The sequence below is a fragment of the Aspergillus steynii genome (genome assembly GCF_002849105.1).
Source record: "Aspergillus steynii IBT 23096 chromosome Unknown P170scaffold_1, whole genome shotgun sequence".
Taxonomy (NCBI): Eukaryota; Fungi; Ascomycota; class Eurotiomycetes; order Eurotiales; family Aspergillaceae; genus Aspergillus; species Aspergillus steynii.
Window position 1 is genome coordinate 124533 of NW_020194398.1, and position 22953 is coordinate 147485.

Below are 22953 nucleotides of genomic sequence, written 5' to 3' on the forward strand. Positions count from 1 at the left end.
AGGAAGGAATGGCAGGAAATAAAGGTCCACAGGCACTAGAGCGGCGAGAGAAACCAAAGAAAAAAGAAAAGGTCTCGAAAACCCCAGGATTAAAAACATAGCGGGCGGTAGAAAAGAAGGAAATCTGTCAGCGATATGAGTACAAACTCCAGGCAGCCGGAAACAGTCGTTGCTCCAGAAGATGCATGAAAAAGAGATTCGGGGCTAATGGTGGGAGTGGATACGGTTGGCCCGTGGGCTATACCGACTCATCCTTGACAGCGAACTGACATCGTGCTTGCCTGCAAGTGAACGATGGTTAGCAACGCGGCCGGGGGTCATATCTAGTGTGGGGACATCTACATACCATCGCAGCAAGCGCGAACATTCTCCAGTCGATCATTCTGCTCTTGTCTCTCCATCATATGTCGTAGATCCTCTTCGCTATCGTGGTCATGGAGGCTACCATCATGGAGGCTGGAACTGGCATAGCCCGGACCTCGTCGGCCGAGCGAACCCTTGATCGTCGAGTTCAAAATCGTACTTAGCCGGGATGTGGAGCTGTGTCGGACCTGATCCGAATACTGAGAGGGCGTGCTCAAGGCGGGAGAAACGCGGCCAGGTGTCAAGGTGTTGTTGTTGCGTACAGACATGGCCGATGCCGCCCGCTGCTTCGGTGGGTTTCGAAGAGGACGGCTCTGGGAGGAAGAAACTGACATGCGTGCCGTTTGTTGGGAACGCGAGCGGAATCCAGGGTTGAACTCGTCGATATCTTCCAAGGTCACGTTATTCTCCTCTTCACCTTCGTCCGCCGGGTTTCGCAGCAGAAGATATGAGAGCGCGTTGAACCAGGTCTCGTGTCTTTGGCTAGTGGTGGCCGTAAACCGGATCCGACGACCCGGGCTAATGACCTCCAAGCTCCTGCAGTGAAGGCCAGGGGGGTATGGGTTATCATCCGCCACAACTCGGACACCCTCGATGGGAACGCTCTTCGTCCGGGTTTCGGTCTTGCCGGCAGTTTGCGGATCGTGCTCGCTCCAGTACAGCGTGCGGGTATACGGATGCACCCAGAAGTATCGGCGGTGTCGGGTGTTCGAGATCTCCCCGGAAACAGCCTTGCGGGTGTATTTCCAAAGGAACTCTCCGATCATCGTCTGGGTGATCGCCTGGATCATCCGCGCATCTGTACCAGCGGGATGCCCGTAAGGGAAGCCAGCTGCGTTGGGATGCCCATTGAACCGTTCTTCAACCTCGGAAGCAAAGGATGAAACCGACGACCTTCGCGACACCTGACTTTCGCGCCTTCCTTTGGCACGCGACGAGGTGGTTTTCGTTGAGTGAACATAGCCGGTCGGCTCGTTCGGAGTTCGCGGGCGTTGTGAAGCGTTAGTCTTGTAGGCGGACGCGGGGGCAAGCGGAGGCCCCATGAGGGCAGGGGATGCGGGTCGCTGATCGAGTGATTTCTTCTCGGCAGCCAGGATGGCTTCCTTGTGATCGGCAGGCAACGGGGGATGGCTGTGCACACTTGAAGATAGGCTGTTGGCGCTACTTGGCCGCCGGTGGAGAGATGTTGTCGAAGCCTGATGAACGGGTCGAGGTCGCGCCTTCGGCGTGGCGAAGGGAGAGTTGCTCAGCTCCTTGGCCTTATCGCTGTCTGGGGGAGATAAGGGGCGAGAAGTCACGCGGTCAAGGAGCAGCTGGTCAATCTGCTTAGAGGACAGGATTGTCTGAGCGCCCTGGTCTGCCAATTGAGAAGAGGACAGGCGTCTTGCGTGGCGCGGGCCCGCGTTTCCAGAGATGGAGCCCAAAGGTAGCACACTTTCCGTCTCCTGCTCCTTCGTGCCATTGACATCAACGGAGTCCTCCGTCGCATCGTCCTGGGCGACCACCACAGATGGAATGTTGGGGATTTCGGTGTCAGGTCCAGCACCCCGATCTTGGGTGGTATACGCTATGTTGTCGGATGGAGCCACTGCAGGAAGGGCTGGGGCTGGCGTGCACTGGACGGGGAGCGTTTCCAACGAGTGGACTGTAGAAAGTGACAGCTCAGGCACTGGAACAGCAACCTCAGGCGCTGGAAGAACCTCCTGAACTTGCGGCGCGATGGGTTCGGTTGACTCTGGGGTAAGAAGTGAAAGAGCCAATTCTGGTACGGGGACGACCTCCGGCGCTTGTGGCGCTACCGGCTCGGTGGATTCGGGGGTGAGAAGTGAAAGAGCCAAATCCGGCACTGGGGCAGCCTCTGGTGCTTGGGGCGCCACTGGCTCGGTAGATTCAGGGGTCAGAAGTGAAAGAGCAAGATCCGGGACTGGGGCAACGTCCGGCACTCGTGGAGCGACTGGCTCGGTCGATTCTGGGGTGAGAATAGAAACGGTCATATTTGGCAGGTCACATTGGGCAGCGCGCTCTACAACGGCGACTTCAGGTTTCGGTTCGGGCAGAGTAGCGACCACCGGTTCTGTCTGCTCAGAGAAGAGGGTCGAAACGGCCAACTGTTGGATGTCCGTGCTAGTGCCACGCTCTGAGACGGAGACCGGAGGTTCAACCACGGGCTCGACGGGCGTCGCCACGACTGGTAGAGTGTGCTCCGTAAGGACTGAAGAGACGACCATGTTTGGCACATACACCGGTTCGGGGGTGGGAAGTGTGGCCACGAGCGGCTCCGTCGATTGAGAGGAGATCACCGAGTAATTGATTTCTGCGGGCTCAGCAGTAGGAAGCGCAACTGGTTCGGTCAGGCCTCCGACAAGATAGGCCGTGCTCAAATCGGGACGGGTGGGCGCAACTGGCGTGGTCTCCTGGGTGGAAATAGATGAGATATCCAGTCGTAGCAGGGCAGGCTGGTCGTTTTCATCACGCTGGGCGTCTGATACCTGATCATCCCACACCGATTTAGGCGGAGTTGGCACATCAGGAACATGATCACCATCACGGTCAAGGGGTGCTTTCAGCGGCGTCCACTGGGTTGCCGAATGGGCCACCTGTGGAGTTTCGGGCGCCTCGGTAGCAGTGCCCGCGTCGGACATTGCCGCCTTCTTTGGCGTTGCCGGCGCCCTGGAGACAATCTCGTCGCCAGTCGACTCCTGGCTAACGGACGCCAGGGGCTCCCAGGGATCGGTCATGACACCAGAGTCGACCATGGTGGGTTTGAGTGGAGCTTCCAGTGGAGCCTCTGACGGTCTCCTCGAATCGGACATGGGGATCATTCGCGGGGTGGAAGACGAGGAAGTGGGCTCGCGTTGCATCGGTGGGCCAAACTCGCCTTCGTCATCCTCGCCATCCAGTTCAGCAAGCTCTGCAAACAAGCTTTGCCCTTCCGATGACTCCAGCTCTTCGTTGAAGCTTGTCGCCGGGGATTCTCGAGCACTTGATGGCCGGCTTGTAGATGCCATGGGAGCCTCACCGGAAGGACGGATTCTCCGCTGGACGCTTCGCTTCTTCCTCAGGCGGTAGCGAGCCGTCGAGACTTGACTAGGGGACGGGAATTCCTCGGGTTCGGTATCATCTTCATCGCCGGAAGTTGAAGCAGTGCTCTGGTACGACGTTCGATCGCGAGTCTTGGTCAGAGTCAAAGACGACACACGGCCGCGAGGTGTTCTTTGGAGGCGGTCCTCGGTTTCTGTGGCATCACCCGAGTCGCTGCTACTCTCGGCCATGCTTTCAATGCCAGTCTGGAACGCGTCACTTTCCGTCGCGGTCTCGCGCTCGTTTGCGGTCTCGAAGGCATCGTCCGCCTCGGTGGCAGTGTGGTACGTATCGCTGGGCTCGTCAGACGACTGACCGCCGGCAGGGCCCCGAGAGGAGTTCAGGGCAGCCTTGTGCGACGGACTCGAATCAGCGCCGTTGTCTTCCCATTCAGTGTCGTGCACCTCAATCTCCGTCGCTTGGCGTCGACCGGCACCAAGCAGATCCGGACGGGCCGGTTTTCTTTGGGCCTCAGCTTTAGTTTTCTGGCGCTTGTTGGACGGGCCTGCCGGCCCGGCGCCTTCACGGCGACGCTGCTCAACTTCATCCCGGGCCTCTTGCAGCATCCGCTTCAGCTCAATCTTTTCGGTCTTCTCGCGATGGATGGTGCTCTTGAGGTTCTGGATCATTCGGTGGGCATGACCCAGGGAGCTTCGCAACGTCTCCGTCTCGAGATGGTTGTGACGAGGAGTGAACTTGTTCGGAGATGGGGGCGGGGAATTGTCCGGGGTCGCTCGGCCTTGATCATCGGAGTCGTCATCCCGAGGAGAATCGCGAGTAGCTTCGGCTTCGTGCTGCCGCAGTCGCATGGCTACCGCTTTCGCAAGCTCTTGGTTCTGGGAGTTCAATTCCTCCAGCTTCTGTTGCAACGACTGCCGTTCCAGGTCGCCCGCGTTGAGGTTTCTGCGCAAGAGGTGAAGTTCGGCGTCGTTTGCCTTCTGGGCCGCTGTCTGGTCTTCAATCAGTTTGGAATTGGTCTGCTTCAAGTCCTCGAGTTCGCGTTCCACGGCGTTCTTTTCGGTGGTGAGGGTGCCCAAGCTGCTATTAAGTCGGCTTTCTCGATCGGTGGCCTCCTTGACGGTGGCCATTAACTCATGCGTCCGGGTTTCCAGGGCCCAGTTCTCATCCTTGTAGCGCTCCTCGCTCTCATCCAAGGCACGAATGCGCTGGGCATAGCCCTCCGCCTCGAGCTCCAGCCGCGACTTCTCCAGATTGACGATCTTCAACGTCTCCTCCCGCTCGGCAAGGAGAGCCTGCAGCTGACGCACCTGAGCCAGGAGGGACGTGGAAATCTCGGTGGCAAATTCGATGTCGTGAACGCGGCTCGAGGGCTGGTTCCGCTGCTTTCGAGATGGTACGCTCACTTTACTGGGAGAGTTGGTCGCCTGGCCGGCGAACAAGGCGGGACTGAGGGGCGACTGCAAAGTTCACGGGTGTTAGTTACGTCGGAGAGGCCGGTGGGCCGAGTGGATATGCAACACATGTACCTTCTGGTCCATTGACGGAGTGCCCAGGTGCGGCTCATCGCCACCCGCCAGGCGCTTCGGGGCAAGGAATGCCCTGGCAGTCTCGCGGCCAATCTCGTTGTATTCGCGCTCCAGGTCCGCCAGCTTCCGACGCAGGTCCGGCCCAATCTGGCCCTCCTCCTGCTGCTGCTCGACCTCCTTCAACTTGTCCTCCAGCTCCTTCTGCTGCTCGATCAGCGCCGTGCCGAGTTTCGACGCCTCCTCCAGCCTGCGCTCCGTCTCCGCCAGGTGAGCCTCGAGGGCCCGCTTTGCCTGCGCCGGGGAAGACGCATCCAGGCTGAACAACTGGGTGTCGAAGGACGAATACCTATGCGACTCGCGGGGAGCGGCTTGGCCCTCGTGGCCCTCGGAAGGGGAAACAAAGGGATCCTCGATCGTCGACATCCTTCGGCCCTGCTCGGTCGCACCGTTACCTGTTGAATCTGACAAAGATGTAGTCATCGTTCGATGGAATAGCCTGCGGGTGGTGTCTGGTCCTCTCGGGGGAGGACACAGCTGCCGATAAAAACCCGCAAAGCTCGTCGCCTCGTGCCTCTCGTATCCCTTCTCAGGCCTCAGTCATCATCCGACGAGCCAGTCGACCCTTGATAGTGCAGGCGATTTGATCCGAGGCGATTCGATTCGGTATTCTCCAGGCGTTCGATTAGCCGACCAGCGACCAGGCTTCTGCAATCCTCACACAGTCCCCACGTGGAATGCGACAGTGCCAGGCGATGGGCACCGTGTTTCGGTATTTGGGAGGGACGGCCGTGTTCGTCGTTGGCGAGTAAACGTGAAATTAAAAACCGACGAAGGCGACGGAAGAAGAACAGAGAAAAACAAAAACAAAGAGTTCAACCGCAGAGGGTCGAGAGCGAGGCTACTCGGGATTGTCAGCGAGGGAGACGAAGGGCGGCCGTGGAGCGGAGTTCCCGACGTACCGCCAGAAATCGAGACAACACAAACGCGTTGTGGACGACCGGTCGACAAGGATGTGGACCAACCAGAACGAACCGCCACCGCGAGGATCGAATGGCAATCGCAACGGGGCAATTGATTACAACAACAGACTGGAAGGGTTGGTTCGACGGATGCGACAGTCACCGACGTCCAAACAACACATATGACATTAATATAAGAAAAAAAGGAAAGAAAAAGGAAAAGCAAGTCAATCAATCAATCACGATAAGGAAGGACAGTAGAGTCGGGAAGGTGAAGGAAGAAAAAAGAATCAAATAAAATAAAAGGGCAAAAAGAGAGGGAAAAAATGGAAAGGAAGGAAGGGGGTGAGGGGGGGAAAGAGAGGGACAAATTAGGGAATCCAGAGGGTGCCGAGGAGGGGGTGGACAACGAGACGAGGGCGACTCGTTGGGCGGGGAGGAAAGAGGAAGAGAAGAGAGGGAGAGAGAGCGAGACAAGAGGGAGGCGAAGGGATGGTTGGTTCGGTTTGTTTGCTGGGGTTCACGTAATTAATCGGATTGTTTCAAGAGTCAGGGGGAGACCGGACTCTAGATCCTCTGGCGATGGGGGGAGCTGGGAGGTGTTGGTCTACGCCTATTGAATGTCCAGGGTGTTTTATATCATGGGATCTGATCGATCAGTCGCATTCCAATAACGCAGAGCTCGATCGAGACAGCTGCAGGCCGGTATAAACCCCAAATAAGGTTCCCTGGAACCAGACTTGGGGCGATAAACAATAACAAAAGGATCGCCGACGAGCGACGAAAGATGACTTGTCAACCGCCGCCTTACTTACCAGGCCCGTATGTCGCTCGTACCGGAACCACGTAACGCCGGCCGGCGGTTCCTCCCGCGGGTCACGTGGTGAGCCGAGATCACGTGGATGTTCGGCTCGCTTCCATCGCCGTCACCTGATGCGTCACGTGATAGATGAACCCACGGATTGGTCATCGGTCACGTGGACCCTCCGCGCCGAGCTGCAACGCCACCGCCCGAAATAATATCCATCGATGTCAAGTATCACCGCATCCTCCTGCCCACCGAGACCTACCATCCCCTCACAATGGCCGACGAAACCAAAGTCGCCGACGACGTGCCGCAGTTCTCCTTCAAAAAGCGATCGGCCAAGGCCAAATCCAATTTCCGCAAGAAGCCCGCCACCCCTCCGCCCGCCTCGGACTCGGACTCTGGGTTCACTTCCTCCGATGATGACGAGGGCCGGAGGATCAAAAGACGGCGCAAGACGGCGGCCGTGACGGCTTCGTCGGCTGCCAACGCCCCCCGCAGGGATGCCACGCAGGATGAACAAGCGACCGCCGCTGCTCCGGCTCCGCTGGCGTCGACCAACGATGCGACCAAGCAGTCCAACTGGTATGATGAGGACCTAAACGAGAAGAACCTGCTGGGCACGACGCGAGCTCGACCCGCTCCGTCCGAGTCGTCTGCGGCCGATGGAACGTACAAAGGAGCGGCCAACTATCAGTCCTTCATTCAGAAAAACCCCGACGCCCCCAGCAAAAAGTTCGGTCCCATGAAAGCGCCCACCAACGTGCGAACCATCACCTTCACGGACTACATGCCCAATGTCTGCAAGGATTACAAACTCACGGGGTATTGTGGCTTCGGCGACGGTTGTATTTATCTTCACGCGCGTGAGGATTACAAGCAAGGCTGGGAGCTGGACCGAGACTGGGAGATCAACACCAAGGGCAAGACTTTGAGCGGAAAGGTGACGTCGCAGAGGAGCGGTGGCAACGCGTCCAAGGACGACGACGACGACGAAGACGAGATGCTCGAGAATATCCCGTTTGCCTGCATCATCTGCAAGAAGCCCTATCAAAACCCGATCCTCACCAAGTGCGGTCATTATTTCTGCGAGTCCTGCGCGTTGCAACGATATCGAAAGAATCCTTCCTGTGCGGCCTGCGGGGCTGGCACTGGCGGTGTGTTCAACACGGCCAAGAAGCTGAACCATCTGCTAGAAAAGAAACGCGAGCGAGCTCGCAAGCGGCGGGAGCAGGCCATTGCCGAGGGCGAGGAAGTTAGCAGCGAAGATGAAGAGGGCGCCGAGAGCTCCTGATCCGGGCCACCTCCTCAGACTGATGAACACCGCCAACAGTTGCAGCGGGTCTGCAATCCTGTCATGTATTATATAGCTCAGATACCTCGAATGAATGATTCCGGAATGAAGTTGGGATTGGCAGCAGTCGCTATGTTTGTGCGTCTCTAGATGGCCATAATTCTCACGAAACTCTATAGGAGTGGAGGACGTGGTTGGCGCACCGTGATCCTCTGAAAAGATCTCCGGGGGAGTAGCGTAGGTGCGGTATGTTCTCAACCCCGGGGTCTCATTTCTCTGCGTGAAACATCCATCCAATCCTCCACTCCGGCATCGCCACACTGGGGAAACGGGTCCAAGTCCGAGTGGCAGCGACGTCATGCCGCTCGCCTAACCATCCTAATCCGGCGGTAATTCGCGCGCCACGTGCCGTCCATGGTTTGACCCTTTTTTCTGTGGCTTTCGTTCCTTCGTCGACTTCTTCTCCTCGTCCTTCCCCACCCAATTCTTTCCCAGGGACCGATTGGGTTGACCAAAGAATAGAATGTCATGCATCCTTTCCTTTGACCAGGTCGCAGCATGCATTGTCTACTTTCTCCAACATGGAAGACGGCGTGGCGAGAACAATGGATTTCCGATTTCTTCACCGGGAAAACGGTCGGGGACGCCAAGCTTTGCCGCTAGGGACCCCCCTTAAAGTTCGCGCAGGAAACCCCCGCCAGGTCGAGCCAGTGAGAGCCCGTGACGGGCGTCGTCAGGGCCGCTTGGCCGGGTCCTTCAAGCTTAAACCGGGGCTAACGCGTCCCGGCCACGCACCGAGTGGGACTGCTCGACATCCCCCGCTCAGGGTCCAATGAGACCCGGGCGTTGGGTGGGATTGGACTGTACAGCCATGCTTCGCCCTCTCGACAATCTTGCTCTCTCTGACGTGCGGACCTCCCTGCCCGCTCGGGCCTATGTTTCGCTTTTCGTCCATGAGTTTACAGATCTGCCGCCAAACTTGCGCTTCCAGAACCCATCTCTCCTCCTTTTTCCTCCTTAATCTATGCCCAGGGTGATCTCGATCTGCTTCTTCCGTCTCTCCTGTGCATCTCTTCTTCCCGTTCTTTTATTTTTTCTGACCTGATTTTATTTGATTCTGATTCTGTCGTACTTCATGCCGTGCTTTCTGGGTCATTGCTTCGTTTCACGTCCTTAAATCACCGTCCTTCCCTTCCTCGAACATCCACCCGCTTGTCTATACACCACTGGATTCCTTGGGTAGACCTTTGATCCGTGGAGCCTGGGTGGTCTTGTTCTCTGTCTATCCTACCCCTTCACCATGAAATGTGGTTTTCGCCTTGCCTTGTGCATTTCGCTGGTGCTCTTGGTCCCCTTGTATCTGGTCAAGGTCCACCTGGAGGACCTCTGTGACCAGTATCGCGCAGGCGCATACTTGGTCGATTGGCTGCATATCAACTCTCCCGAATACGAAGGCGTGCTACCCAAACATGACCCTTCGGGCGACAAGGTCATTGTCATGGCGAAGCTGGAGGAGGAGCCTACGGAGTGGGTCAAGGCAGAACTTCCAGAGTACGTGGTGGTCTCGATTACCCCTGCTAGCATGTCAAGAAACTAATCGCATTATGTCGCCAGCTGGGAACGCGCAATCTACATTGTCAATCCGACGAGAGCGACGGCGGCCGATGAGCACAAGCTCAAGACGCCCCTCAATAAAGGCCACGAGTCTATGGCTTACCTCACCTACTTGATCGACCATTACGACCAGCTCCCTGCGACCATCGCCTTTTTACATGCCCACCGCGGGGGGTTTTTTATGGCATGGCATGTGGACGCGCCCCTGCACGACAACGTCGCGGCCATGCGATCGTTGCAACTCGACTTCGTCCAGCAAAACGGATACGTCAACCTGCGCTGCAATTGGAATCCCGGATGCAAGGAAGCACACCGCATCAATCGGCACGTTACCGAGACCGTGTGGCAGGAGGTATTTGAAGGGACGAGCACGCCGCCCCTCAACGCCACAGTATCAGCAGGTCTTGCGGAGAACGGAGCGTTGGATGCGGCGCAAAACCAAAAGTTTCTGCCGAAACCCAAGGAAATCGGGGCTGCCTGTTGCGCGCAGTTCGCCGTGTCGCGAGAGCAGGTGCTGCAGCGACCGCGAGAGGACTACGTCAAGTTCCGACAATGGATTATAGACACAGACCGCGACGATTCCAGCAGCGGGCGGATTATGGAATTCCTGTGGCATGTCATCTTTGGCAAGGGATCTGTGTAGTAAGTTATCCTCTGTCCCACCGGCTGCCATCCCAGCTAACCCTCGGGCCGATAGCTGTCCAGATCCGGAGGTCTGCTACTGTCAGGTCTACGGAAGATGTTGAATGTTCTCGAAGCGTTTATCGATTCGACTGATGACGGCACTTGTGCCATTGTATATACTGTCATGACTCTAGTACATATTCCTGTCAACCCATTGATACATATGATCCCATCTTACGGGTGTTCTTGTTAGAACGGCGTTGTCAGATGATTTCACGGTTTCGGGCTTGATTTTGGGAGATCTCTTTGTTTTGTTTTGCCATATACCCTTTGCCAATCCACTGGACATATTCCCAAAAATTCGATGAAGCCTCCTCTGTAATGGAACCCGTCAGACTCTAAAAAGCGGGTCACGAGGAAGAGCCAACGGAACGCCGCCGCAGTGGCACGTGGGGGCGGTTCACGGCAGGTCCTCCGAGTCTCCATTTCCTTCGACTTCATACCAGCATCAAACTATAAGATGCAGTCCTTTGGATGGTCTTGGCGGGCTCTTATTGTCAAACGTCTGCTTAAAAATCTGATTGAACTGGTCAAGTTAGAAAAATTGACATAGCACCTGGATATATATTCGGTGACATAGTCCACGAAATCTATAGCCACCACTCCTCAGCTACAGCTATGGTGACACAGATAAGTATTTTTATCTTTTCCATATCCACAATCTCTACTTGTCCGTCCTTCTCTAAAGCTATGGGCAATCGAGGTCAACGAAGATGGATCGTGTATGCAGATAGAAACACACAGTGGCAGCCCTAACTGTCTGCTAAGACTTGTGAGGATCTCAAAGAGGTAATTAACATCAATACACTACTATCGCAAGGACTTGTTCCTCAGTATGAACTATGTTCTTTGTTGATATGCTCATTAAGTCACAGGATGATCACTTTCATGGACGGGGTTGTAGCTCAGCAAGATAATGGAATGCCAATGGAAGACTCCCTTAAATGGACCAATGGGACGCAAGGTTCCGCGATCCCAAACAGCATCTGCTGGGAGAGCATGGCAACTTCCATAGCCAATGACAGGAACAATTCACTAATAGCATGGACCTCGCTCCCAAAAGCAAGAAACCGATCAGAAAACATATAAGCTTCTGTTTCCAAAGCGTTGCACCGATGGTCACGTCTGTCATCTTCTGTGCAATTCCTCAGAGAAATCAAGAGCTATGGCGACTGAATATCTTTATAGAGTCTGCATTGAATACGTCAAGGTCTTCGTGAGAGACCTGCTCTCGTCGGTTGCTACCATTCACGGGGCATATTCAATCATTTCAGAGAAAGGTTTGACTGAGATTGTCTCCTGCACGGTACGATGTCTATTGCCAATTGTCCCCCCCCCCCCCACTTAAAAGCTAACATGGTCTACATCACTAGTTGAAGTGCCTTGATTTGGAGGTTCTGGTGTACGACCGTCTCTGCGCTGAGCTGGATGATCCAAACCCTGAATCCTGCCTTCGTCAGTGCTCTGATCCGGAGGATGAGCAACGTAACCCCCCCCCCAAAAAAAAAGAGATGCATTTCTTAGACTCATCTGACTATTTGCCAGACCTCACGCAGACCCTAGTCAGCTTATGCCAGCTTGTCGATACTTCAAGCCTGAGCCTCGACGAGAACAGGCTCTACCGCAGGGACCTCATCACTCCGCCAACCGACACACCCACAGGCAAAGGGCATACGCGAACTCGTGCGCCGCCCAAAATCACAAGCGCCTCGCCAACCCACAAGATTACAACTCTCACAGAGCTCACAAACCCGCCCACCACAAGCCCCAGTGCCTCGTCGCAGAAAACTACAAATGGCCCCCTTCCTACATCGCTCATCACATCGGCCTCTCCCTCGACCCTTACCGAGTCCAGCCCAACCCCAACCTCATCCTCAGCATTGCCGCAAGCGACCCAGTCCCCCAAGTCTTCGACAAGTCTCTCTCCAGGCGCCATAGCAGGAATAGCCATTGGCGGTGTCTTGCTCTGCGTAATCCTCTTGATCGCGTTACGATGCTGCGTCATCCGTCGAAGAAGAGCGCTTCACCAGCAGGGCAACGAGAATAAAGCGAAGCCACTACCCCTGATCACTAGTCCTGAAATCCCGGAGAAGCACGGAAATTCCATCAACGAGATTGATGGTCGAGTAACCGCGTATCCACCGGGCCCGATTCACGACGCTATCTTTGAACTAGGCGGCGACCCTGTTGTTGAGTCTCGCTCGGAGATATCGGACACGCCCAAGTTTTCAGTGATAGAGACAGAGGGAAATAAACGCCGGGGGGAAACTAGATCCGACGAGCCCCGAGGAGTCTGAGGGAAAGGGTCCTGACCCAGCGGATACCTCTATATCTTATGGCAAAGTGCTGAAGAAGTGAGGAGAGAGGTCAGTTCATGGGAAAGAAAGACGCATGCACCGAGATCGCAGGGCATGTCATACCGAAAAATGGTAAAGCGACGACGCTCTTTCATTGTCCGTTTGTTTGTGGATTTCTGATCCGAATAGTGTCGCTCTCTCTCCTATCACTGTCCCTTTTTCTTGTTTCGTTGAATGCTAGATAGTAATTGAAAGGGGGTTCACCATGAATCTTAATTGACGTTTTGCTTAGCTAGTATATACTGCACAATAGGAGAGGTCCTTGGATATCAAGCATGTTTTCATTAGATAATAGAGTAAGTTCATCTACCTCGTTACGCCCAAGAAGCCGATTCCGATCCTTGGCGCCATTATTTTTTCTCCAAGTATTCCTCCACCCGTTCAACCAGGTCTGCTTTCTTCCCAGCAGCTGAGCGGCCATGAGAAGTGAGAAAGGTTTTAAGAATAGGCACCGTAAGCTGCACAAAACTCATGTTAGCTAACCGATCTTGTACATGTCCTATAACCCAAGGAGGAGTCTTACCTTGGATAGACTTCCTTTCTGATATTGAAGGCGTACTTCGTCTTCAACTCCTTCCGATCCACTCCCAGTTTTCACCTTCTTGGATGTATGACCGCTTCCGTCCTCAGACTCGGCAGCGCGATATTTTGCGCCCCGCTTAACTAGAGTGCTCTTGGGGCCGGATGGCGCTGTCTGCGCATACTGCTTCTCAAGTTCGTCGGCCCAGGCCAGCACGTAGTCACCAGCTCGCTAATAAAAGAACCGTTAGGATCGTTCCTGGAAGATGACGTCGAGTGTTCTTACCTTGTCGATCTGGCGGTATTTCGGCGTCGTTTTATCTTCTGGTTTGTCCGGGAGATCTTCATCCAGAGCAAGTGCCTGCAGGATGCGGTAATGCCATTGCAGCGCTGTAAGCAAGTAAGTATAGTCCTCTTGAGGCCTGTGCTCCAGCCACACCGGGAAAGAAAGACCTACATGGATTGGGGTATTTCAGCGGCTCATAAGATGCCTTGGGGAGCTGAAGCTGCTGGACGACCATTCGCATTTGGTCAATCAGCGGCTCCGGTGCCACGTTCAGACTGGTCTCGGGATTCTGTCGAACGTCGTCGGCAAATGGCAGGGGAATAATCCACATGCCGGGAGGGAACTTCTGCACTCCGGTCTCGTCCAGCTTTTCCTCTCCAGCCAACATGGCACCCAACACAGGACCTGCGTTCTTGCGTGGGATGAACCAGACAAGAGCCATCTTTTTGTTTCGCAGGAGGCTTTGGTGCAGGGCCGAAAATACCCGCGCCGACCCCACGAAGTCCTCCTCCGACGGATATATGAAATATGGATGCTTGACATTGGCCCAAAATGGGAGCGCCGAGAGGGGCTTGAACCCGATGATCCGAATCACCGGCTCACCGAAGTCTTTCAAGGCTTTCTGTTCATCGGGCGTGAAAGACACTTGGTCCCCACCAAACTTGTACGCCTTTTTGATTTCCCATTTTTCAATTGTTCGTGCCGTATCTTCTGCGATTTGGGTCGATGTTCCTTTAACGAGTTGAGGTTTCTCACCCCCTAACCAGACGTAGGAATTCCTTGCCGACGCTTGACGTCGGAAGAGAAGATACCCCGATACAGAGATTTTGAAGTTCGGCCCTATCTCCAGTGGCATGTTCGAAAAGTGGGCACGACGCGGGACAGATCTCGAGTTAATGCTAGAGAGCAGAGTGTTGAGCAATGCTATCCCATCACTATTGGCCGTCAGGGCTTTTGAATCGGGTTGTAGATATGTAGGAGCCTCCGGATCATTCGGGGACGATTTGTAAATGATATCCTACATGAAATTCATGAGTTTAGATCTCATAGATGAACAAGACGCTAGGCCAGACTTACATCGTAAAACTTGGAGCCGTCAAACTCGTGATCCGGTTGAGAAATTGGGAACAGCTCGATAGTGACACCAAGATCGTACAAATCCTTGGCTCGCACGGTGGCAGCGGAGCGAAGACTTTTGTTGTCGCCATGGGGATTGTCGTTGTCGGTCACGATGAATAGCCGTCGAGACAGAAAATTGGGCGCCTTTGACGTGAAAATTTGGTTGGCGCAGAAGAGCACGTTGGCCATGGAAACGCGCTCATCTCCCGGAACCAATATGTCCCTAGCTTTGCCCTCGTCCTCTGCGAGCGCGCGAAGCTCCTTGACCTCCCGTGCCGAAGGAATATCCAAATCCGTGAACAGGTAGCAATGTGGGTAGGAGAGATCGCCGCGACTACTTTCGTCTTCGTCGTAGAATTTGGACGCCCGCGTCCCGTAGAGTAAGACTCCCATCATGTCATTGGGGTTCGAAATGATCCGTTGTTGCATTAGGTGGTAGGCGCATTTCAGGGCTGCGGTCGTGGGCGATTCCTCTTTGAACTTTTTGGGATCCGGCGATGGACGGGAGGTGAGCATCGAGTCGCTGACTTCAATCGCAAAGAGCACGGCATCTTTCACTGTCTTGTAGCCCTGTACATCTGTGAGCAGCTTGATTCTCTCCATGCATTCCAGCCGAAATGACGTACGGTCTCGTCGATCTCCTCTTCCTCCTCCACCTGCTCGTCTTCGCGAGAAGGATTATCGTCCGCCATGGTGAGTTTGAGGGAAATAGATGGTCAGAGAGAGGGATTGTGACATGGGAGGCCGGGATTAAATGAAGGCGAAGTAGAGATTAGCATCCATGGATCCAGGCCGCCAACGGAAGTGTTGCCTGGTGCCTGCCTGGTTGTTGATGCCTGCGACGCGAGGCAGCCAGGCCGATGACGCGCGGGGAACACGAACATCAGGTGACCGCGCCAAGACATGCTGACGCCGGGCCCCTCCTGATTGGCGCTCGGCCGCCGCCCGTCGAAGATCCGTCATCACTCCAGCTCTGGACCGTCGTTAGTTTCCTGGCTTCTTTTCCATCCTGCTTCTTGCCTCCCTCTCCCCGGTACCTCCGCACCACTTCCTTTCCTTTCTCTAGGCGCTTATAATTTCCTCTGAGAACTGTCGAGGGTCTGCGCGTTTACCTCTTCATTGCACAATTCAGAGCCTCTGGTTGTCTTCACGGATTCTGGACATGGCTCTTCGACATTTCACACTGCCTCGGCAGTTAATGCGACCGAGGGTTCGCAGCCCGCTTGGTTACCGCAAAGATTTCAGAGCTGGCCTCGCAACAGCAGTGCCTCCCGTCACTCAGGATTCGACCGGCTCCAAGGGCCCGACCGCAATGGTGTTTCTGAACATGGGGGGACCGTCGACGACGGATGAGGTGGAGGACTTTCTAAGCAGGCTATTTGTACGCCACCGACTTCTCATCAGCAGATCCTCGCTCACTGCTAACTTTCTTGCTCGCTTTGAAGGCGGACGGCGATTTGATTCCCCTAGGACGACTCCAATCCTACATTGGCCCCCTCATTGCTCGGAGAAGAACGCCCAAGATCGTTAAGCAATACTCGGACATTGGAGGCGGCTCGCCGATCAGAAAGTGGTCGGAGTATCAATGCGAAGAGATGTGCAAAATCTTGGACAAATTGAATCCCGAGACCGCACCCCACAAGCCTTACGTGGCATTTCGCTACGCACAACCGCTGACGGAACAAATGTACACCCAACTTTTCGAGGACGGATTTGGAAACGGGAAGGGCGGTCGGGCTGTCGCCTTTTCGCAATATCCCCAGTATTCTTGCTCTACAACGGGAAGCTCGCTCAACGAGCTGTGGAAATGGCGAAACCGTCTCGAGGGCGTCAGGGCAAATGGCAACGCGGATCCCTCCGGGGCGATTCAGTGGAGTGTCATTGACCGGTGGCCAACTCATTCCGGACTGGTGGAGGCGTTCGCACGGAACATTGAAGACCAGCTCAAGACCTACCCCGAAGACAAACGGAAGGGGGTGGTTTTGCTATTCTCCGCGCATAGCCTGCCCATGAGCGTTGTGAACCGAGGTAGGAATGACAGATTCCCGCGAGACGAGAGATGACAACTAAGAGGAGACTAGGTGATCCGTACCCGGCCGAAGTTGCTGCAACCGTTCATGCAGTCATGCAGCGACTTAATTTTAGCAACCCTTACCGCTTGTGCTGGCAGTCCCAGGTGGGACCCAAGGCTTGGCTTGGGGCCCAGACGAGCGACACGGTCCAGGAGTATGTCAAGCGTGGGCAGACAGACATCGTCCTGGTGCCGATTGCCTTCACCAGCGATCACATCGAGACGCTGTATGAGCTGGACCTCGAGGTGATGGAAGAGGCGAACCACCCCGGTGTCAAACGAGCCGAGAGCCTGAACGGAAACCCGGTTTTCATCGAGGCCCTTGCAGACATCGCCCAGAAGCACCTGCAAAAGGATGAGAAATGCTCGTTGCAGATGACTTTGCGCTGCCAAGGGTGCCGAAGCGAGAGGTGTCTGGAGCAGAAGAAATTCTTCGCCGGGGAAAACACCGCGTCGCTTGTCGCTTGAAAGTCGTATCTCTCCTTGTGGGCTTTAAAAGGGCCATAGATTTGGATTTGTATATATACAGGGGATCTGGGGATTCATGTCCGGCGTTTTTGGTTTCTGTCATAGTGTAAGAATCGACTTCAGGCTTGTACAATAGGAAGCAATCGACATGGATTTGGTAAAGGGTAAACATGGCAATTCTAGGCATGACGGGAATTACATCATCACTCTGACTGATCGACCGACCGACTCCCAACTCCCCCTGTCACTCTCTCAACCATTCAACGTTATCACTTGAGAACGCCAGTGCAACGCCATGACCGGGTAGTCAATTGCCATCCAATCCGTCTCATTCCTGGATCCTGATTGCAGGACTTTACCCAGCTATCGCCGAAGGCATTGGTAATCAACGATAAGAGCGGAGCCAGCTCAGCGCCTGAAATAGCTCCTGGATCTACATTCTAGCGTCCGGCCCTTGCTTCCATTCCGCATTTTTTTGTCGAGGGAGAACCAACCAGTTCCGCCTTTTATCGGGGACAAACCGCAAATGCTGACCGAGTCCGACTCGACTTCGAGCACTGTCATGATCAACCGTGCCTTTCGACTTTATAGCGTCGACAATGGATACCCAAGCCCCTCTGTGCGGAGGCGTCGATGCCGACGCGGAATTGCGCGCCAGGTCGCTCTCTCGCCATGATTCAGCCGACGGCACCAAAAACGCGGTGCAATCGCGCATCCACGAGCAAACACCCCTACTGGCACCGACAGATTCCATCCTACGCGGGGAAGGCTCGAGTTTCCCGAACAGTGGCGGTGGCTTTTGGAGCCGATGGCGCCAGCCCAGCGTGAGTAACAGCCGTGTCGCTCGGATCTAGTATTTTGTTCTGAATTATGCCAGATCATGTGGTTGATGCCGTTCCTTCTCCTATTTATGCTTGCGTTCGGCGGCATAGTGGTTCCTAGAATCAACTTGACAGTCGCCCTAGTCTGCCGAGATTACTTGAACGACAGAGCGGCTCAAGATCCTAACTTCACGTTTTTGCCGGTGGTCTTTGGGGACCAAAATCCCCAGTGCCAAATACCAGAGGTTCAATCGCAAGTTGCGCAGCTCCAACTTTACCTCAATTTGACTTCCGCCATCTTGTCGGCCCTAGTCAGTCCTCATCTTGGACACATCTCAGACCGTCATGGGAGAACGCGCATCATGGCCGTGACAGCTCTAGGGATGATACTAGCAGAACTAGTCGTCGTTATCATTGCAGCCAACACGGAAACCATCCCCATCAACGTTCTGTTCCTGTTTGCGTTGTTCGACGGGCTCGGGGGCTCTTTTACTAGCATGAATGCCCTGACCTCCTCCTACGTTTCCGACTGCACTGTCCCGCAGAAGCGCAGTGTGGCATTTGGGTACATCCACGGCTGTATTTTCATCGGCACCGCAACCGGTCCTCTTCTTGTGGCCTTCATCCTGAAAATGGCGGGAAGCATCTTCTTCGTCTTTTGCTTTATGCTGACTCTACATGTGCTTTTTCTCTTGGCCGTGTTGCTCGTAATCCCGGAGTCACTGTCCGAGGAGCGACAGCAATCCGCCCGCGAAAAGTATCGGATGAAACTTGCCGGCAAAGACGCTGTCGGCTGGCTTTCTCTCCAGCGGTGGAACCCCAAAAACATCTTCACTCCCCTATCGATTCTATTCCCACCTGTTGGACGGGCCAGCTCGCTGTTTCCTAATCGTCGAGGCGCGAGTCCGGCATTACGCAGAAACATCGTTCTCCTCGCCGGCATTGACACCGTTGGATTTGGCGTGACCCTGGGGGTCTCTCAGATCTTCATCATTTATGCCGGATACATGTTCAACTGGGGCAATGTCGAGTCCAGTTTCTTCATCTTCGTCGTCAGCGCCTGTCGGGTCATCACTTTGTTCGCCGTCTTCCCCGCCGTGAGCTGGCTCTTCCCCGGCAAACCCAGGCCGGAGGGCACTATCTCGGGCTCCAGTACGCTTGAGATAAACCTGATCCGCATTTCGCTGTTTATAGACATGCTCGGATTTTGCGGGTTTGCCTTGGCCCAGAACGGATCGGTCATGACTCTCTTTGGAGCCTTCTCGGCGCTCGGAGGGATGGGCATTCCCACGCTGCAGTCATCCATTACTCACCATGTGCCTCGGGAACGGATCGGGCAGATCCTCGGGGCCAAAGGCCTCCTGCATGCGCTCTCTCGAGTCATCGCCCCCACCATCTTCAACCTCATCTACAGCCTCACCGTTGGTAAGTATACCCCGGCGGTCTTTGTGTGTCTAGTCGGTATTTTTGGCATCGCGCTGTGCACGAGCTTCTACCTGAAACCCAACGGTACGTGGTCCCTGGATCCCTCGGTCTGTATGTCTGGCTTACGTGTTCTGGTTGAGCAGTTGGTCTCGACAACGACGTTCGAGACTCTCCTGCTGGGGAGGCTAATGAAGAGGGTGCCGAGGAGGACGAGAGTTTCCTGCATTGACGGGCCGATCAGTTCGATCGAGCAATAAATCTTGACCCTTTCCTGAATAGAATAGAGAGTATCTACGAGAGTCCGGGATATTGGCAGACACCCTTGTACGTAGAGTAGAGAGTGTAGGAACTAGAAAGTGGATGGAGTGGGTTCACCCGGAAGCCGCCCGGGCCAGTCCGGCGCGGCACAGCGACCAACCGTGCGGGCTGCAAACCTTCCCGTCGCCGACGAAAAAATGTCCTGAAGTCTTTCCTCGACGCCACGATCCAGTCCATTGCTCCCCGCTGGTCGTCTGGACTGCTGCTTCCGACCGTGTCTGGGACTCCTCATGTCATTCGCCCCGTTTCTATGATCGATCGTCCATTCTCTACTTCATCCACCGGCGATGCAGACGTTTCACTGTCATGAAATCTAAGTCTACCACACACGGCACCCCGGCCGTTCCCTCTCGAAATGCCCTGCGTGTCCTTCGCAGGTTGGCCCTCGCCGGCTCGACCGTCGGTAGCTTCTGTACCGTCGCGGCCATCACTTACGACGTCCATCGCCGAGTCCGAGTCGCCGAGCGAATCGTCGAGAACAAACGGGCCCTACAAACCTCCGCACCCAACTACGATGCGACTTCAGCGGCGAACAGGCTGGCCCGGATGATGGAGGCGGCCGAGGCGGGGGAATTCAATGGAATGGATACTTTCAAGGAGGAGGAGCATCGGCAATTGCAACAGACGGGTGCTTCGCATACTGAACATACGCCGGACACGCTCGGTGAAGGGCTGTCGGCAAGTGCCAGGTTAGAATCCACGGAGGAGCAGACGCGAGCAGAGGCCTTCTTGGAAGCTGCACGTTCAGGCTTGAGGGGCCCAGCTCATCCGGGTTTGAACCCGGTCACTCTCCATGGACGGACGGACCCCTTACGAATCCCGAGAACCATCGATCAACCCAGGTTTGCCGCAGCCACTACCGGCGTTGATTTCCCCCGGGGAAGCCACGAACCCTCGGAGAACAACTCTGTCACGGAACAAATGAAAGACTTTCTCGACCGAGGCAGGCCCATTGATGCAGCGCAAGTCTTTTTAGATGCACAGTCTGCGTCGCTGAAAGGCATATCTTCGGACAGGAGGGAGCTCGCTGTGCAGGCGTTCTACGTCAACTGTAAAGAACACAACGTGTTCGTTGCCAGGAGCGTTTTCGAGCGTCTGGAAGAGGTGGATAAGATCTCCCCGGCCATGTGGAAGGTCTTGATGTTTGCATTGGCAAAGAAAGGCTGTATTGAGTCGGTCGCTACTATCTACACCCGCTACATGCATAAATTCCAGGTCTCGCCAGATATGGTGGATGTTGTGCTCCGCTGCCTGCTTGAATCGCACCGACTTACTACGGCAAAGTGGTTCCTTCTGCGGAATCTTCAGGTGGATCGAGATTGCGGCCTGTGTGGCGCCTATCTGTCGGGGCTCTGGAAGAAAACGAGGAGTATTGAACTGCTCAATGGCCAATTGAAGAAAATCTTGACGATGCTCCCGCGTCTGGAGAAGTCCCCCAGCGACAAGCTTTTCAACCCGGTGGTCAAGGCCTATATCGAATTCGGTAGACTTGCGGATGCCGAAGCCTTGGTGCATGACATGAAGACGATCTATGGCCTCCCGCTTCGCTGCCGCACCAAGGGCCTGCTGGTGTACGGCAAGGCCCTGGCATGCGACTGGGAGGGAGTGGAAGCGGGCCTCCAAGAGATGCATGATCTCAAGCTGACCTCGCGGCGGCGGGATTTTACCCCCATCTTCGACCGCATCTTCCTCGAGTACTGGGTGTCCCATCGAGGACCCCAGATCCGTGATTTTGTCTTCCGCTATATCGACAAGTTCGACATCGTTCCCGATCGAGTGTTGTACAAACACATTCTCGAGGCGTTCGTCGAAAAGGGCGATAAGAGCATGATCGCCGAGTTTACCGGGATGGCTCGCGAGCGGTCTTGGAAGGTTCCCATCAACGACCAGCAATTCATGGAGATACTGCGGTCCCGTCGTCTGGCCCTCGAAGGAGCGCCCGTGGGCTTCTGGCAAATGCTCCAGGCAGCTCGGGTGAAATACGGACAGGCCGCCACGTCCCAGCATATCCTTGGTTATGACCAGCGTTCATTCCCCATGTCGGAGGCCAACCACATGCCTCACACCCAGGAACCGCTGGCGTGGTATAACCGCACACTTCAGGCGGTGACTCCGTCGCGACCCGTCGATCAGTACCAGAAGCTCCACAAGCAAATGGCACATTACATGCACGTCGGCAAGATGACCGACGCCCTGAAGTGCTTCGACAATGCTAAGAATGCCAAATTCCAGGTCAAGCAGCTTCATGTCGAGCTGGCCGCGGTGGCCACGCTGCTTGAACACGGTCTCAGTGCCGCCCGCGCGCTGGTCGAGGCGGAGTGGCGGAATATCCAGCACTTGGTGCGCTTCATGCCGATCTTTTTCCGTCAGATCATGCAGATTGACCCGCCCTCCGAGGGCGAGATCGTCCAGCTGGCGGTCCTTCGGTTCTACGAACTCTGCTGGTCCAACAAGAAGATGACCGTCAAGCATCACATCACGACAGCCACCTGCAGGCGCCTGATCGCGTCCGGTAGGCCGGAGTGGGCCTTAGATCTATTGGCCTCGGTGTATCAGTCTCGTTACCGACGCTCCACCCCCTTTGACGGGGTTTGCATGAAGATGTTTGTGCGGGCGTTTGCGGCGGTGGACAACATCCCCGGGATTCGATGGTGCATTCTGACCGGTCTTGCCCGGGGGGGTGCCGTCAACCGGGACTTCGTGGTCGAGGTCCGTCGGATCATAGGCACCCTGGAGCGCGATTTCAAGCCCGGGTCCCTTTCCGCGAGGGAGGCAACCAGAAAGGACGAGCAGCTTGCATATCTGGGTCGCATAGCTGACTTGCTGGAGCAGAAATCGGAGGGGGATCCCACGGCGTGGGAGATGAAATCGCTGCCGGCCACCAAACGGGCATATCGTCGGCGATTGAAGCGACCTCTAGACCCCCGGCGTCTATACAAGGAGAGTGACATCCGAGAGACCATCGAAGCCTGGGACGAGGAATACGAGTTGGAAGCAGCGCTGGGTCGGATCGAATCGAATCCCAAGACCGTTGTGACCCGATGCACTGAGGCGCAGTATTTAGCGGGACAGGCTCCAGGGCCAAATGATGAGTGAGAGAGGGACGTCGGTTTTATTCTTAATTTTTCCTCTTTTTATTTTTTTTCTATTGTGTCTTCTGTTTGGTTTCCCTGTATAGTAGCAGCAGTCAATCTAGTGTACGTGTATATAGAGAGAGCGCCTCCTCCCCCCGGGTTCTGTATAGTTAGCGAAGGGAGTCCCATGAAACACTCAGTCCAATGC

The 22953-nt window shown here is 55.2% G+C and overlaps 7 protein-coding genes across 7 annotated transcripts; 5 read left to right on the forward strand and 2 right to left on the reverse strand.

The window, feature by feature from the left end:
• Positions 1-204: 204 nt before the first annotated feature.
• Positions 205-5354, reverse strand: P170DRAFT_346224 (putative nuclear migration protein (ApsA); the record flags this gene model as incomplete). The annotated part of the gene is made up of 5 exons (XM_024843554.1): positions 205-281; positions 347-2243; positions 2289-2852; positions 2898-4862; positions 4932-5354. The coding sequence occupies 5 exons, from the start codon at positions 5352-5354 to the stop codon at positions 205-207; spliced, it is 4926 nt and encodes a 1641-aa protein (XP_024708938.1).
• Positions 5355-6972: 1618 nt separating this feature from the next.
• P170DRAFT_396173 (U2-type spliceosomal complex subunit CWC24) lies at positions 6973-8114 on the forward strand (the record flags this gene model as incomplete). The annotated part of the gene is made up of 1 exon (XM_024846104.1): positions 6973-8114. One exon carries the CDS (start codon positions 6973-6975, stop codon positions 7987-7989), a length of 1017 nt encoding a protein of 338 aa, XP_024708939.1. The 3' UTR covers positions 7990-8114.
• Positions 8115-9289: 1175 nt separating this feature from the next.
• P170DRAFT_469132 (DUF3431 domain-containing protein) lies at positions 9290-10349 on the forward strand (the record flags this gene model as incomplete). Its single annotated transcript, XM_024852596.1, has 3 exons — positions 9290-9540; positions 9604-10245; positions 10301-10349. 3 exons carry the CDS (start codon positions 9290-9292, stop codon positions 10347-10349), a joined length of 942 nt encoding a protein of 313 aa, XP_024708940.1.
• A 1103-nt stretch (positions 10350-11452) lies between these two features.
• P170DRAFT_504586 (uncharacterized protein) lies at positions 11453-12584 on the forward strand (the record flags this gene model as incomplete). The annotated part of the gene is made up of 3 exons (XM_024854212.1): positions 11453-11593; positions 11661-11772; positions 11833-12584. 3 exons carry the CDS (start codon positions 11453-11455, stop codon positions 12582-12584), a joined length of 1005 nt encoding a protein of 334 aa, XP_024708941.1.
• Positions 12585-12902: 318 nt separating this feature from the next.
• On the reverse strand, positions 12903-15380 carry akuA (putative DSB repair complex subunit Ku70). Its single transcript, XM_024848042.1, has 6 exons — positions 15195-15380; positions 14527-15138; positions 13621-14467; positions 13450-13553; positions 13168-13395; positions 12903-13102 (listed from the first exon to the last, which is right to left on the reverse strand). The coding sequence occupies exons 1-6, from the start codon at positions 15258-15260 to the stop codon at positions 12995-12997; spliced, it is 1965 nt and encodes a 654-aa protein (XP_024708942.1). The 5' UTR covers positions 15261-15380; the 3' UTR covers positions 12903-12994.
• Positions 15381-15583: 203 nt separating this feature from the next.
• P170DRAFT_371793 (ferrochelatase HEM15) lies at positions 15584-17298 on the forward strand. Its single transcript, XM_024845183.1, has 3 exons — positions 15584-15949; positions 16014-16596; positions 16650-17298. The coding sequence occupies exons 1-3, from the start codon at positions 15731-15733 to the stop codon at positions 17105-17107; spliced, it is 1260 nt and encodes a 419-aa protein (XP_024708943.1). The 5' UTR covers positions 15584-15730; the 3' UTR covers positions 17108-17298.
• Positions 17299-17372: 74 nt separating this feature from the next.
• Positions 17373-22945, forward strand: P170DRAFT_371796 (pentatricopeptide repeat protein). The gene is made up of 3 exons (XM_024845184.1): positions 17373-17931; positions 17985-19357; positions 19965-22945. Exons 1-3 carry the CDS (start codon positions 17707-17709, stop codon positions 22765-22767), a joined length of 4401 nt encoding a protein of 1466 aa, XP_024708944.1. The 5' UTR covers positions 17373-17706; the 3' UTR covers positions 22768-22945.
• The last annotated feature ends 8 nt before the right edge of the window (positions 22946-22953 follow it).